Raw genomic sequence first — 16,146 nt, 5'->3', positions numbered from 1 at the left:
GCAGTATTTAGAATACAAAGAAAGATTGAGTAGACTGAATCTTTATTCATTGGAGCATAGAAGGTTGAGGGGGGATTTGAAAGAGGTATTATGGGGGGGATAGATAGAGTAGATGTGAATAGGCTCTTCCCCTTGAGGGTAGGTCAGATTGGAATGAGGGGTCATAAGGGTTAGCGGGCCGAACTTTTGAAGTAACACAAGAGGAAGCTTCTTCACTCAGAGAGTGGTGACTGAGTGGAATGACTTCCTGGAAGAGGTGATTGCAGCAGGGTCATTTAATAGAGGGTTGGATGCGTACATGGATGTGAGGGGACTGGTTGGTTATGGAGAGGGAGCAGGTAGGTAGGACTAGTGGAGTTCACTTAAGTTGGTGCGGACTAGAGGGGCCGTAATGGCCTGTTTCTGTACTGTAATTGTCATATGGTTATATTGTCTTAACAGATCCTTCTGTTGTGATGGCAGATTTCAACATGAATCATGAACTCTTTCTCTTTCCACAGGTGCTGCTAGACCTACTGAGTGCTTACAAAATTTTCTGTTTTTTTTTTTAATTTCAGATTTTGAGCATCAGCATTTTTGAGCATCCTTGACCAAAGGCCAAGGATCACGAGTTCAAATATTCAATGAATTTGCATTTGCTACTACATTGATGCACTGGAACAAGTGGAAATATCACTGAAGGCAAGACTCAATACATGTACCTTGTTGACACCCTCAATCAATGATGGTGCCTGCATTGAATCATCAATCGAGGAATTTATTTTGCAATTGAAGAGATAAGGCCATGAATACTGTATGCAAATAAATATTGATTACTCATACTAACAATCGAAAAATTCAGTGTGCTGCCAATATAAGTGCAGATTAGCATCACAGTTGTCACTTCTAATTTTAGAATACTTACTCACAGTATCTTCCAGTGAAGATACTTGGACAACGACACGAGTAACTACTGATAGCATCAATACAGGTCGCTCCATTCACACACTTGTGCTTTTGACAGTTGTCAATCTTCACTTCACAGTCAGTGCCTGTGAAGCCAGGTAAGCAGATACATTTGTACGGCAAGATTTTGTCCGTACAATTTCCATGAATACAAGAACTTGACTGGCAACCATTGATGTTGTTTTCACAGTTCAAGCCAACCCAGCCAGAAGGACAGCTACATTTATAGTAACTGACCACGTCCTCACAGTTCCCATTATTTTTACAAGGATTGGATGCACAAATATGTTCCATTGGGCAGCCCAGTAATATGCTTTTGAAAGGTGTTTGAATGAATTGTTCTTGTTGAGGTTTGATAATGTGAACACTATCAGTTGCAAAGTACGACAAAGAGATGCCACTGATTCTTATAGTATTCAGGCAGCCTCTGAAACTCCCTCCTTTCTCTTCACCTCCGCCACCAAGGTAAATATCTGTTCCTTCCCTCAGGAAGTTCAGATTCCCATTGACAGCTGCACTGTCGGCCTCTTCTTTCTTGTCTATTTTCATCCTCCAATTGGAATACTGAAGTAAAGGATCACTCATATAAAAGATTACATCGTGCCAGAGACCATCGTTTATCTGTTTAGTGCTGACAATACTCTGGTTGCCCCAGATGTTTCCACTTCGAACCATAAATATTAAATGGCTCCGCTGAATGCCAACTGTGATCATATCTTGCTGCTTTACAGCATGGAGAATGGCAGCATTTGATTCCCTTGTTCGAAGGCTGAAAGTAATGTTGGTGAGCTCTCGCTTAATTTTGCCATTGCCTTGGAAAATCAGGCCCTCCTCTCCTTTAAAAGTGGCACTAACAAAGCCTGCATGCAAAACAAGAGGAACCAAAGTCAGAGGCTTGGACTGAACATTTCAACTTTTTTTTGAAACGAAGATAATATTTTCAAAACTGAAATATTTTGATTGTCATATAATTGCTTACACGGTAATTCTTTTTTTGGACATCAAAGAACCGGAGGGCATAATTTGCATTCCAGTAAATTGTACAAAAGACAACTGAGCTAATTTAGCTCAGTTGTTGAAATATGTGAATGAAGGAGGAGTTAATGCTCAAAAATGCCATTTAGATTCTTGATAAATTCTGTGTTTTGTAGTATGATGAGCCAGTTGTACAATATGCAAGCCAAAGTTCAGTGTTAACTTTGTTAGTTGTCATGTGAGCAGGGACTGAAAGAATAAAATACCTAACATCCTTGAAAATGCAATGCCTATTTAGAAGCAATGACTAGGTTTTATTACATGGACAAAAAAAAATCTGCTTGAAACCAATGGGAAAGGAATAAGCAGAATTAGATATCGGGATTTATCCATAAGGATAGTCCTGGCATTCAGATAAATTATTCATAGATGATTTGGGTGGACATCACCCACCTATAAGGACCCATATTTACCATGTAGTATGCATTGGCCCAACAAAAGCAATATTTTTGTCCTCCTCTGGTTATAACCCCCATTCCTACAGGCATGGTTAATGGTTAAAATAATAGGTGAGATTAAATGTAATTAGAGTATTGAAACAAAATTGGTCCAGCTTCTGGGAGATGCCCATGTTCACTGCTCAGGAGAGCAGGTGGAAACCAGTGCCTGGTTGGAAGGGAACATTCCCTCATTTAATGAGACCACAGCTATTTTAATAAGTCTGTCCACTTGACTAAATTCCTTCAGTCATGCACATAGCCAAAATTGTCCTTCACAGTTTAAACTGTAGCATCTACACTTCAAATCACTGTACTGAAGAAAAATCCTTCCTCGCATTATTAATTGAAAAAAAAATTATTGAATTAATTGTTGAATATAAAATTATATTTCTCACTGCAGACTGTACAAATTATTTGTGATTCTCAGATGTACTGGAATGAATAGGAGGTTTAACTGAACATGCTATGTCATAACAAATCTGTTTGAATGTCTTTGGGTCAATACTCTTGACAGGTTCATTTTAGAATCAATGGAGTTCAGCCAATCCAAAAGAAGTAAGATTTAAGCCAATATAACTGAAAATCTGGAACTGAGTGAAAGCTGTAATCACCTTTGTTACAATATTGAGTTTATCAGAGAATCTATTCTTGTTCTGGAGGTTCCCTTCACTTCAGGGAAAATTTCAAGTCAGTGGAATAAGAGGTGAAGGGTATGGAAAGGTTAACTGACTTTTTAAAAAAAACTAAGTCAAGTCTTTTAATTAATTTTGTGTGCTTAATTGCTCCTTATTATTTTGACCTGTTCAACAATGTTTTTAAAATTTACTTGGGGGCTATAAGAGGTTTTAAAGAGGTGTGGCCTCAAGTTCACTAGATGCTTATTCACCCAATTCACTACCCAATTCAAAGATGCAGAGGACAGTGACATCAATGAACCCGTCCGGGCATGGCTAGTGTTGGGCAAGCTACGACAGACGGCAACCCGAGGACTAGACCAGTTCAGCATTTTACACAAATAATTCATTTTTTTGATTTTTGTCACTTTATCTTCCCCTCAATGCTGCAGCCATTGGAAAGAAGACATATTAACAATCTGATGCTTTCACAAAGTCACTGTCTATTATCAATGAGCACGTGAATTTACATCAAAGAATAATAGTAAGTACTTGCAGATGAAATGTTTTCAATATATGCTATTCTGTAGATAATCAGCTAACAAATATAATACTGGCTGTATAATATCTTGAAACAGGTTGAATTCTAGCATTTATAATGTTCACACAGACAAGGATAAAGAATTTTAACTCAAAAGTTTATTGTCACAAATTTGTAATATTTCATGTTCCATCACTGCATTTAAAATAACATCTTGTCTGATTATACAAGTGATGTAGGAATATGCTGAAGAGCAAAATCAGAAAGGCAAAAAGAGAACATGAGGTAACTTTGATAGACAAGGGAAAGGAAAAGTAGAAATAATTGTTAAGGATCCACATCGCCCAGCACACTTTCTGTTCTCGCTGCTACCCCTCCACCATCAGACTTCTTGACAATACACTCAATCAGGGACTCAGTTAAAGACTCTACTACAATTTATTGATTTTTTTTTCTCTTTACTATTGCACCATTTGTTTACATGTGTACATTAAGGACAGTTTTTTTGCACTACGAATAAGTAGTAATTCTCACCTGCAGGAAAAAAAGAATCAGTGCTGTATGGGGGATGTCATGCATGTACATAGAACAATGCAGCACATTACCTGCCCTCAATGTTGAGCCGACCCATTATATCCCTTCCAAGAAAAAAATACTAAATGCTCCCTACCCCATAACTTTCTATTTCTTTTCATTTTAAAATATTTTTATTGTTTAATCTATATACTTGCATACAAAATACAATGATATATATAACCAGTCATCTCATCTACATGTAAAGAAAATCAGAATGAATAATATAACAGTGTTGGCCAGTTGCCTATTCATATGAAAAACAAAGCAATTAAAACATTCTTAATGTACTTAATTACCAAATTATTTGGGTTTAAAAAAAAGAAAAAAGAAAACCTATAAAACTACAACTAATCTACCCCCTCCCTCTAATCAAGGTTACTGTTAGTTATGCAAAAGAAAGTTTGAAATCAGATAGTGACCTTCAAGACTCTTCAGAGTTCTTAATTCTTCCATTCATAATGGTATTCCAAGGATGGGCTCAACATCTTTACAAATTGAAATTTTCTATCTTTAATATTGTATCTAATTTTCTCCAAGCTTAAGTAAGACATTACATTATGTAACCACTGTGCAATGGGTAAATGAAGAATCATCCTTCTATTCCAGTAAAATTGCTCGTCTGGCCATCAGTGAAGTAAAAGCTAAAACTTTTTCCTGAGTTGCAGACAGAGCTAGATCTGGTTCACGTGAAAAACCAAACAGAGTGATTAAAGAACAAGGCTCTATTTTGTTTTATAAAATCATGGATAAAGTTTGGAAAATGTTTTTCCAAAAACTCTCTGAATTTGAGCATTCACAAAATATGTGCATCAGTGAAACTTCAAAAAATTTGCATTTCACACATAGTGGATCAATATCTGCATAAAAATTAGATAGTTTAAGTGTAGACATGTGTATTCTATGTATTACCTTAAATTGCAAAAGGCAATGCTTTGCACAAAATGAAGAATCATGAATCAATCTCAGAGTAGAGTTCCAGTCTTCATCTGAAAAGCTTATCTTAAAATCTCATTCCAAATCATCCTTAAACCCAGCTATTGATGCTGTTCTTAAATCCAATAATTAATTGTAAATAAATTATATTAATTCACCTTGAAAAAAAAATGAATCAGGAATACCAGCGTCAGAAATTCGAGGAGATTGAATAACATGTTTAAGTTGTAAATATCTAAAAAATGTCTATTGGAAAGAGTAAATTTGGCAGATAATTGTTCAAAGGAAGAAAAGTTATCTCAAATAAAAAGATCTTTATGATTTTGAATGCCTAACCTAAACCATTCCTTAAAACCTATATCCATCTCCGATGGTTCAAAAAAAATGATTATCTACAATAGGACTTGCTAAAGAAAACCTATTAAGATCAAAAAATGTTCTAAATTGGGCCCATATTCTTAATCTATGTCTTATTAATGGATTAGATGTCAATTTAGAAAAGGATAAAAAGGAATCTAAGATTGCTAAGAATTTTTTTGGAAAAATGTAATTCTATTTCTACTTAAGATGGTCAATTCACTGAGTTATCAAAATGTAATAATAAAATTAAATTACATATATTAGTCACCCAATAACAAAGTCTAAAATCTGGAGTGATAATCCCCATTTCTTTTAGTTGTTTTGAAGATGGGTTTTATTTACACATAGTTGTTTTTCCTGGCATATGTGGGAAGAAAGAACCAAATCTAAAGAACAAAAATGGATTTAGGAAAAAAAATACATAACACTTGAAAAAGATAGAGAAATTTAGGCAATATGTTCCTTTAAATTGAATTCATATGACCCATCATTGTAATAGATAAGGGTGATCATCCCAATAGTAATGGTTTAATCTTATTAAGTAGTACCATCCATGTGTCTAAGAGTCTCCAGAATATACCCTGTACTCTTGACAATAAATCTGAAAGTGTACCTTAGGATATTAAGGGAACTTGGCAAAGAAATTGCAGGGGAGTGGCAGTGATGTGCATCATCTCTAAGCATGGGTAAGGTACTGGAAGACTGAGGATAGCTCTGGTTGTGCCTTTATTTAACAAGGGCTGCAGGGATATGCCAGGGCGCAACCATAAAAACATGGATCATCACAGCACAGAAAATGGCCTTTTTGGCCCTTCTAGTCTGTGTGGAACCATTTTTTTTTGCCTAGTCCTACTGATCTACACCTGTTCATAGCCCTCCATACCTCTCCTATCCATATGTCTGTCCAAATTTCTCTTAAATGCTAAAATCAAGCCAGCATTAACCATTTCAGCTGGAAGCTCATTCCACACTCCCACCGCTCTCTGTTTGATGTGTGATCTCATACAATTGAATCTTCTTTCTGGAGGAAAGGGTGTGAAGGGTGGGATGTCCCTTACTATGTTGCCTGCTTGTTTAATGTTAGTGTAGTTGACATTGTTAATAAGTTTGTGGATCATACCAAAATTGGTGGTAAGGTAGTCCATGAAGTGGTCTCATTTGCAGCAGGATCATGATCAAAAGGGGAAAATGGGCCAAGAAATTGAAGATGGAATTTAATTTGGACAATTATGAAGTGTTGCATTTTGGTAAATCAAGCCAGGGAATTACTCACATAGTAAATGGTAAGACCCTAGAAGTGTTTTAAAACAGTGAGAACAACTAGGGGTACAAGTAAGGGTGTGTGTGCATAAGTGCGATATATACACACACGTATGTATGCACACACACACACACGTTTATACGCGCACACACGTTTATACGCGCACACACGTTTACACGCGCACACACGTTTACACGCGCACACACGTTTACACGCGCACACACGTTTATACGCGCACACACGTTTATACGCGCACACATAGATATATATATATCTCTAGATCTATAGATCTAGAGATATCTATATATTATAGATATCTCTAGATCTATAGATCTAGAGATATATATATAGATATATATATATATATCTATATATATATAGATATCTATATCTAGATATAGATATCTATATATATATCTATATATAGATATATATAGATATAGATATAGATATCTATATATATATATCTATATCTATAGATATATATCTATAGATATAGATATCTATATATATAGATATATATAGATATATATATATATAGATATATATATATATCTATATATATATATAGATATATATCTATAGATATAGATATCTATATATATATAGATATATATAGATATATATATCTATATATATATATATATAGATATATATATCGCTTTTCCCTCATCTCATTTACTACCAGTTGGCTACCGGTTACCAATGATGTTCTGCATGGGTTGGGACCACTTCTTATTACGTTACATATAAATTATTTGGATTATGGAATAGATGGCTTCGAGGCTAAAATTTCAGATGATATCAAGATAGGGAGGTAGTGCAGAGGATACCAAAAGAGAGACTAGGATAGATTAGGAGAATGGGCAAAGAGGTGGCAGAGAAAATACAATATCACAAATTCTGAGGTGCTATGAGTTTTGGGAGTCCTCATGCAGGATATCCTAAATGTTTACCTACAGATTGAGTCAGTGGTAAAAAAGATGAATGCAATGTTGGCATTAATTTCAAGATGAATAGCATTTCAGAGCAGGGGTGTAATGTTGAGACTCCATAAAGTACTGGTGAAACTTCACTAGGAATAGTGAGTACAGTATTGGGCGCCTTATTTGAGAAAAGGCTGTCGGGTGTTGGAGAGGGTTCAGAGAAGATTTACTAGAATTATAGCAGGAATGAAAGGGTTTGCATATGAGGAACGATTGTCATCTCTTGGATTGTACTCATTGGAATAGAGAAGGATGAGGGGGGACCTCGTAGAGACATTAGAATTTTGAAAGGCCTGACAGAGTAGATGTGGCACAGATGTTTCTTATGATAGGGGATTCTAGGACTAGAGGGGATGAATCAGGATAAAAGGGAATCGATTTAAAATAGAGATGAGGAAAAATTTCTTTAGTCAGAAGGTTGTGAGTCTGCAGAACTTGTTGCCACAGGTGGCTGTGGAAACGAGGTTGGGAATGTTTCAGGCAGAAATTGACAGGTATTTGATTAGTCCGGTCATCATGAGTTACGGGTAAAACGCCTTTGAGTGGGTGGATGGATTAGACCATGATTAGCGTGGTGGAGCAGACTTGACGAGCCAATGGGCCTACTTCTGCTCCTATATCTTGTGACTTCAGCTCTGTATTCACAAAGCAAATCTACCCATATCAGTTTTCACCTTTCCTGGACTCTACTCCATATCCAATTATCACCTTTAGTCTGTCGGTCTATACTCCTCCCCATGCCATTTCTTTTATTCAGACATTGTCTGCTTTTTCCATATCTTGAAGAAGGGCTCAGGCCTCTTGCTGAGGCTGTGAGACCCAATGAGTTCCTCCAGCACTCTGGTGTTTTCACTCATTTGAATGGCCAGCTTGTTTTCCAACTCTGAGAGAAACATCTCTCTTCACAACATTCACCTGGTTGACTGTTTCAAAATTGCAGGACTGCAAGTTCTTTTTGAAAGGTCTACCATGAAGTTACAAATAATTTCACTTAAAAAAAAACTTTAAAAAAACCACAACTGGCTATCATCTCCAATTAACAGGCCCTCCTCTCCTTATCTTGCATCTGCAATGCAGCCCCTCCACCCATTCTTTCTCACAAGGACCATAGTTCAAAGTTCAGATTTATTATCAGAGAACATTCATAACATCACATACAATGCTGGGATTCTTCTTCCTGCAGTCCAGGCAGAATTTCTACTTACCGGTACCTATAAACTGTCCTCAAGAAGATGTGTATACAAGAGAGAATATAAACAAAACAGAGAAATGTAAGCAAACTGAGCATACAGAGGGAAACAAAAGCATTCAGTAAAAACAATAATACACAATGTAAGAATCTTTGTAAGAGTCATGAGCTTTGGATTGAGATTGTTATTTAGGAATCTGATAGTGGAGGGGTAGCAACTGATCTTGAATATGGTGGTACAGTTTTGTGGCTCCTTTCTCTCTGAATGTAGCCTGCACGTCATCCTTGGATACTGACAACAGTGGGTCATCTGGAGACATGGGGGTGAAAAGTGATTCTTCCTTGTTTCCGTGGTCAAATCAGGTGTAGAATGCATTGAGTTCACCTCAAAGTGAAGCTTTGCTGTTTCGTACTGCACCAGATTTGATTTTGTTGAAAATTATGTCATTTAGGCCCTGCCACAGCTATCAGGTATCCTTTGTCATTTGCATTCCAGCTCTCTTATTTGGAACAGCATTGCTCCCATTGTTTGCTGAAAAGGAAATAGTTATCCAAATCTTTCGTAAATATAGAAAATGCAAGCGGAACTACGGGACAATGCAAAGGAAGCATTTGGAGAGCCTCTTTCGAGATTCCCACTGCCATAGAATTTTTGATCTGAGCCAGTGGGGAAAAGCTTATTCAGAACAGCACACAAGATTCACAAGAATCAAATATCTAATGAGGATATTCCTGCTTCAAATAAATTGTACATAAGCGTGTACATAACTTTTAAAGCATGGCTTTATTAATATTCCATTAGTGTCATTGGTTTACATAGAACATGCCTTTTTATAAAACAGGAAAGCTGTGCACTCACAATCCAATCCATCTCTGAGCATGTGGCATTTTGAACCTTGTGGACATGGATCGAACTGGCACCACTGGACTTGGCTGCAGGTTTTTCCTGAGGTATTCGGAGGACAGGTACACACAAAGTCACCCCAGATGGATGAGCAGGTTCCACCATTCAAGCAAGGGCTGAACTGGATAAGCAAAAAGGTACTACAGAATGAAAAATTATGTCTGGCAGATTACATTTTTGGCATTAAATTTAATTATTCAACAAATATTAATTTCCATAAAATGTCTACCTCTGTAATCCATGGAACCGACTTTAATAATACATAAAATATAGGAATTTGGTAGGGGAATGTCTAAGTGATATGTAATATAATTTGAATGTAATATTTACATTATTTTTAAGATTCAATGAGGCAGTGTCATGCAAACTGAAAATGAAGATACACAGTTATAATGCCTAATTGGCTTGAATTGTATTCTATTGTTTTAAATCACACAAACTTGCAATATACTGACTATTTGCCTGTAATTCCACAGAGAATACAAAGAAAAGTGGAATGGCAGGTAGTGAGTCCTCTTGCAGGATACTCAAAAGGTTAACTTCCAGGGTGGAGTCATTGGTGAAGAAGGCAAATGCAAAGTTGGTATTTATGTGGTGATATGTAATTACACCATTAGATCACCAGGGGTCATCCCGGTGACCTTGTATATAATGCAGTCCAGTGCTAGTCTAGCCTTCCAGGTTCATCTTGCAGAGAGACGAGACCTCTTAGTGTACATGTTAGTTTATTAAAGCTGTCTTCTACTTGCACTACTGGTGTGGTTATTGTCAGTACAATTTATATTTTGAGGAATAGGATACAAGAGCAGGGGTTTGATGTTGAAGCTTTATAAGGCACTGGTGAGGCCTCATTTGGAGAGCTGAGTACAGTTTTGGGCACCTTATTTAAGGATGGATGTCCTGGCATTGGAGAGGATTCAGAGATGAAGGATTTTGGACAGTACTCCTTGGAGTTTAAAAGAATGAGGGGCAACTTCATAGAAGTATTTTGAATGTTGAAAGGCTTGGACAGAGTAAATGTATCAAAGTTGTTTCCAATGGTGTAGGAATCAAGGACAAGAAGGCAAAATTTCAGAATTGAAGGGTGTCCATTTTAAAAAGAGATGCAGAGGAAATTCTTTAGCCAGAGAGTGGATAACTTCTGGAAATTGAGGCCACAGGCAGCTGAGGAGGCTATGTCATTTAGTGTATTTAAGGCAGATAGATAGGTATCTGAATAGTCAGAGTAGCAAAGGTTATTGGGACAAGGCAGGGGAGTGGGAGAATGGATCAGCTAGCTAATGATTGAATGGCAAAGCAGATTTGACTGGCCAAATAGCCTACTTCTGCTCCTATATCTTATGGTCTTAAGGTATGCTTCGCAGGTCAGCCAGAATCCCTTTTCCTGTTCCTATTTCAAATCCTTTTGCAGAGAGAAGAATATCTATCATTAAAACAGGACCATATTTACAGAACCAGATGTCATGCAATTTGCTGAGCAAATGCATTACTATATTATGAAAAAAACAAGAGTAAAACTTCATTTAAACAAAATACTTTTTAAACAGTGAAAATTAAAAGACTCCTCTCAAAATCTATTCTTGTTTCCTTTTCATTTTATAGAGCAACAGCTATTATACCAGAAATCAATTGATCATTGAAGGGAAAAATATATTAAAATCAGGTCAAGATATTTAAACTGATTAAGAAAAGGTTGACATACAAAACTCCACTGAAGATAAATTTATCAAACACTAAAGATTGAAATAAGCACGTATTATTCAATGACATTAAGCTCATTTCAGATTATCTATGCGAAAGTTAGCTTGTTCACTGTTCTTGTAATATATTCATACCGTAAAATTCCCATTTTCCGGAATTCAAGTGACTGACAACCCCAAGCAACCAGCAAAAAACAATCAATTAGATAAATAAATAAATAAATGGTAAGACAGATAAATTATAAAATAAATCAAAATATAACTAAACATTTAAAATCGTAAATGTAAATGTTTTCTGAAATAACACGCAAATCCGCGATGACGATGGGAGCAAACGTTCACCCAGCAGAACATGCTGGGCATTCTCCAAAGCAGCAGTTATTTAAATAAAGTCTAAATAAATTTGTGTTTCAGTAAAATGGTGTCGCCCAGGATGAGGACCTGGCTGATCTACTCACAGCTGGGGCGACTCTCCCAAAGTATCTCCCTATCCCTGCCTAGTAGGAATCCTTATCTTTATTAGTATATTATGAAATATGTTAGTAAGGCTTTATCTGTAACCTTGGTGGAAGAGGGTTAATTATGAAGGTGGCATGGTTAGTGTAGTGGTTAACACAATGCTGTTAGCGCCAACAACAGGGTTTCGAATTTACATTTAAATTTTGTAAGTTGCAGGAATTACATGATTCAAATGAACTTTATATAATTAAGGACTATAGCACATTTTTTTTTCAAATTACTTTTCATTTTGCACTGTCTTTTCTCTTTTAAGCTGTTTATTCTTAATGTTTGTGTATTAGTTAGGTATTGGAAGTGTGAGTCTCATGCAACCAGAAAATTTGCAGAACTGGCACCCAACAATCTCCAGAGGTGGAGGCAGGTTACTGTATGTGGAACATATTTTAATGCTCATCATCACTTCTCCTTGTCTTTGAGTTAATTTGGGGCTTTCCAACATCTTTGAGAAGAGAATGATTTAAATGGTGGATTCATGACAGTGACCTATTTGCCCTGAGATTATGGTGCTACACTGATATATTAATTATAATTGGTTGCTCTTGTATTTAATTTGATAAAAATTTTGAATAAAAATTCATGAAGATATGTGTTGCAGTCAGTATACTGTACCTCACATGCGTTAATCCCAGTGCAACCGCTTGTTATATTTTCAAGTGTTCTGATATTGTAAGATTCCTCAGAGATGCCAAAGGGATAAAATTCAAGTCTCTTGTTGTTGATTTTAACATCCTGGATGCATCCTTCAAAATATCTTGTGCCTTGAACATGCTCTGGCAAACCTCCTATGTAAGCCACATCACCAGCTTGGATTCTAATTGGAGGAATTTGAACATGTCCTACGACTTCTCCTGACTGAATGAGTTTCATTTTATTTTGTTTTATCTCCACTGTTATTAAATAAAAATTACTGTCAGCAATACAGTTATCACTTGTTAGAGGTTTAGATAAGTGAGGATAGACTACAATGCAGCCAGCATCCAACTCCATCCGAAGATACAGAACACTGTTGTTCTTCAGGATCAATAACAAGCCATTTGGTTTACGTGAGCGAACAAACATGGATATGTTTACTTCTTCTCCTGGATCATCATCAATGGTAAACGAAGCATAGCCTTTGAAACCTTCATGACCAAATCTACCTGGGATTAACTCTGTTAAAAAAAAGGGAAAGTTCTCCGTTAGAAGTCAGTGGAAACAATTATGTTGAGAAGAGTACAACCACTGGTCAATACTCTTATCTACAAAGTTATACTAAATCAAATAAGCATTAAAAGTGAGCACACCAGATTAAATGAAGTTAAATGAGCATTGTGGTACAGTGGTGTTGGATGGTCATACAAAGCAAATGAAACAAAATCTGCAACTTGCTTTGCATTCCACCTAAATTTTTCTTTGTTGAGGTGAACAGAGGAAAATATCGGAAATGATAAGGAAAACCAGATGCTGGTTTGCCTCCATCGTGCCAAGGTCTGGGATGTAACTTGTCATGTCCATGACATCCTAAGGGGGTGGGTAATGAGCCAGAGGTCGTGGTACATGTTGGTACCAATGACATAGGGAGAAAGAGTGAAGTGGTCCTAAAAAATGAATACAGGGAGCTAAAAAGGACTTACAAAGGGGGTAATCTCTGGATTACATTCTGTGTCACTCGATAGTATCAAGTGGAGGATGAATGCGCAGCTAAAGGGGTGGAGTAAGGGGCAGGGATTCGAGTTCTTGGATCATTGAGACCATTTTTGGGGGAGGTGGGACCTGTACCGAATGGACAGGTTGCATCTGAATCCCAGAGGGACCAGGATCCTGGCAGGGGCATTTGCTCAGGCTACAGAGAAGGCTTTAAACTAGTATGGTTGAGGGAAAACAGAGAGAAGGATTGTCCGCATATAGAGAAGGCTTAAAGACAGAGTTTAGGGGTGGAAAGACAGGTGATCAAGAAGGAAAAGGATTGGAGCCATGATGGAGGGGTGAAGATGGTAATAAATAAAAGTTGTCCAATTTTATCCTTCACTCTCCTTTGTGGGATGTGGGAAATCTCTGAAATGAATTTACTTTATTGCTAGGAGTATTATGACACCTTCACCAAGCTGAAGGTGTGGATAGACACTTAACAGAATGATGTGGTGGTGATTAGTGAGGCGTGGTTGCAGGAGGGATGTGACTGGCAGTTAAATATTCCAGGATTTTGCTGCTTTAGGTGTGATAGAATTAAAGGGGTAAGTGGGGAGGGGGTGTGGCCATGCATGTCAGAGAAAATATTACAGCGGTGCTGATGCGAGATAGATTGGAGGACTCGTCAAGGGAGGCGGTATGGGTGGAATTAAAAATGGAAAAGGAGAGGTGTATTGGGGAGTATTATAGACCACCTAGTGAGGAGTGAGAAATAGAGGAGAAAATGTGTAAGGAAATAGCAGAGATTTGTAATAAGTGCACGGTTGGGTTAGTGGGGGATTTTAATTTTTCTAATATAGATTGGGAAACACATTCTGTGAAGGGGCTGGATGGATTAGAATTTGTAAAATGTAGACAGCATAGTTTTTTTGCAGCAATACATTGAGGTACCCACTAGAGAAGGGGCAGTGTTGGATCTACTGTTGGGGAATGAGATAGGGCAGGTGACTGCAGTGTGTGTTGGGGAGCACTTCGGATCCAGTGATCATGGTACCATTAGTAGGGAAAGGGTAGGTCTGGTCCCAAGATTAAGGTTTTTGAGTGGGGGAGAGCCAGATTTGAAGAAATGAGAAGGGATTTGCAAGGAGTGGATTGGGCTGATTTGTTTTCAGGGAAGGAGGTCGAGGAGAATTGGAGGTGATTTAAAGGTGTGATTTTGAGGGTGCAGAATCTTTTTGTTCCTGTTAGGATAAAAGGCAGAGCTAAAAGTTTGAGAGAGCCGTGATTTTCAAGGGAAATTAGAAAGTTGGTTTGAAATAAAAGGGAGGCATACATTAAATACAAGAAGCAAGGTATGGACAAGATGCTTGGAAAATACATGGATTGTAAAAAGCTTAAGAAAGAAATTAGGAAAGCGAAAAGATATGAGGTGGCTATAGTGAACAGGGTGAAAGTAAATCCGACGGTTTTTTACAAATATATAGCAAAAGGAGAGTGAAGGATAAAATTGGTCCATTAGAGAATCAGAGCAGACAAATGTTTACGGAGCAGAATGAGATGGGGGAGATATTGAATGAGTTCTTTTCTTCGGAATTCACTAGGGTAAAGGATATGGAATCATGTAGGATAAGAGAAGCAAAAGGGTAATTATGGAAAATTTAGGGATTAGGAAAGAGGGGTATTGGAACTTCTGAGGCATATAAAGGTGGATAAGTCTCCGGGTCCCGACGGGATTTTCCCCAGGACCTTGAGGGAAGTCAGTGAGGAAATAGCAGAGGCTCTGACAGTGATTTTTTAAACAGCCACTGGAGGAAAGTGCGGTGCCACAGGATTGCCATGTCGCAAACATGGTGCTTCTGTTTAAAAAGAGCTCCAGGTGTAGGCCCAACAATTATGGGCCAGTAGATTTGTCATCAGTGGTGGGTAAACTAATGGAAAGTATTCTTAGAGATAATATGTATAAGTTTCTAGAGGGGCAGGGACTGATCAGGAACACCCAGCATGGGTTTGTATGGGGAATGTCATATTTGACAAATCTTGTTGAATTTTTTGAGGAGGGGACTAGGAAGATTGATGAGGGTAGAGCAGTAGATGTAGTCTATAAAGATTTCAGTAAGGCTTCAATAAGGTTCCACATGGAAGGTTGGTAAAGAAGGTTCAGGCGCAAGGTATTAATGTTGAGATAGTCAGATAGGTTCAATGGTGGCTAAAGGGTAGATGCCAGAGTCATGGTGGATAACTGTCTGTCAGGATGGAGGCCAGTGACGAGCAGTGTGTCTCAGGGCTCAGTGTTGAGTCCCTTGTTGTTCGTCATTTACATTAATGATTTGGATGATGGGGTGGTAAATTTGGTTAGTAAATATGTGGACGATACAAAAATAGGGGGAAGTTGTGGATAGTGAGGATGGTTTTCGAGGACTGCAGAAGGATTTGGACTGCTTAGAAGAGTGGGCTGAAAGATGACAGATGGAGTTTAATGTAGATAAGTGTGAAGTGCTTCATTTTGGGAAGAATAATCAAAACAGGACATATGCA

The 16,146-nt window shown here is 37.5% G+C and overlaps 2 protein-coding genes across 4 annotated transcripts in view; both read right to left on the bottom strand.

Annotated features, from left to right (window-relative positions):
- The window catches only part of LOC138763549 (complement factor H-like), a 613,078-nt gene that overhangs the window by 165,505 nt on the left and 431,427 nt on the right, over nt 1–16,146 (bottom strand). The window lies entirely within an intron of this gene.
- The window catches only part of crb1 (crumbs cell polarity complex component 1), a 105,830-nt gene that overhangs the window by 13,737 nt on the left and 75,947 nt on the right, over nt 1–16,146 (bottom strand). For all 3 annotated transcript variants that reach the window (XM_069937859.1, XM_069937858.1, XM_069937860.1), the window contains 3 exons: nt 12,613–13,154; nt 9,740–9,905; nt 905–1,805 (listed from right to left, as the gene is read on the bottom strand). In XM_069937859.1, the coding sequence (XP_069793960.1) occupies nt 905–1,805; nt 9,740–9,905; nt 12,613–13,154 (1,609 nt within the window). The remainder of the gene's footprint in view (nt 1–904; nt 1,806–9,739; nt 9,906–12,612; nt 13,155–16,146) is intronic.

This window comes from Narcine bancroftii, chromosome 5, assembly GCF_036971445.1.
Source record: "Narcine bancroftii isolate sNarBan1 chromosome 5, sNarBan1.hap1, whole genome shotgun sequence".
Lineage (NCBI taxonomy): Eukaryota > Metazoa > Chordata > Chondrichthyes > Torpediniformes > Narcinidae > Narcine > Narcine bancroftii.
Note: the sequence above shows the minus strand (reverse complement) of the source record. Positions and strands in the feature narration are given on the sequence as shown.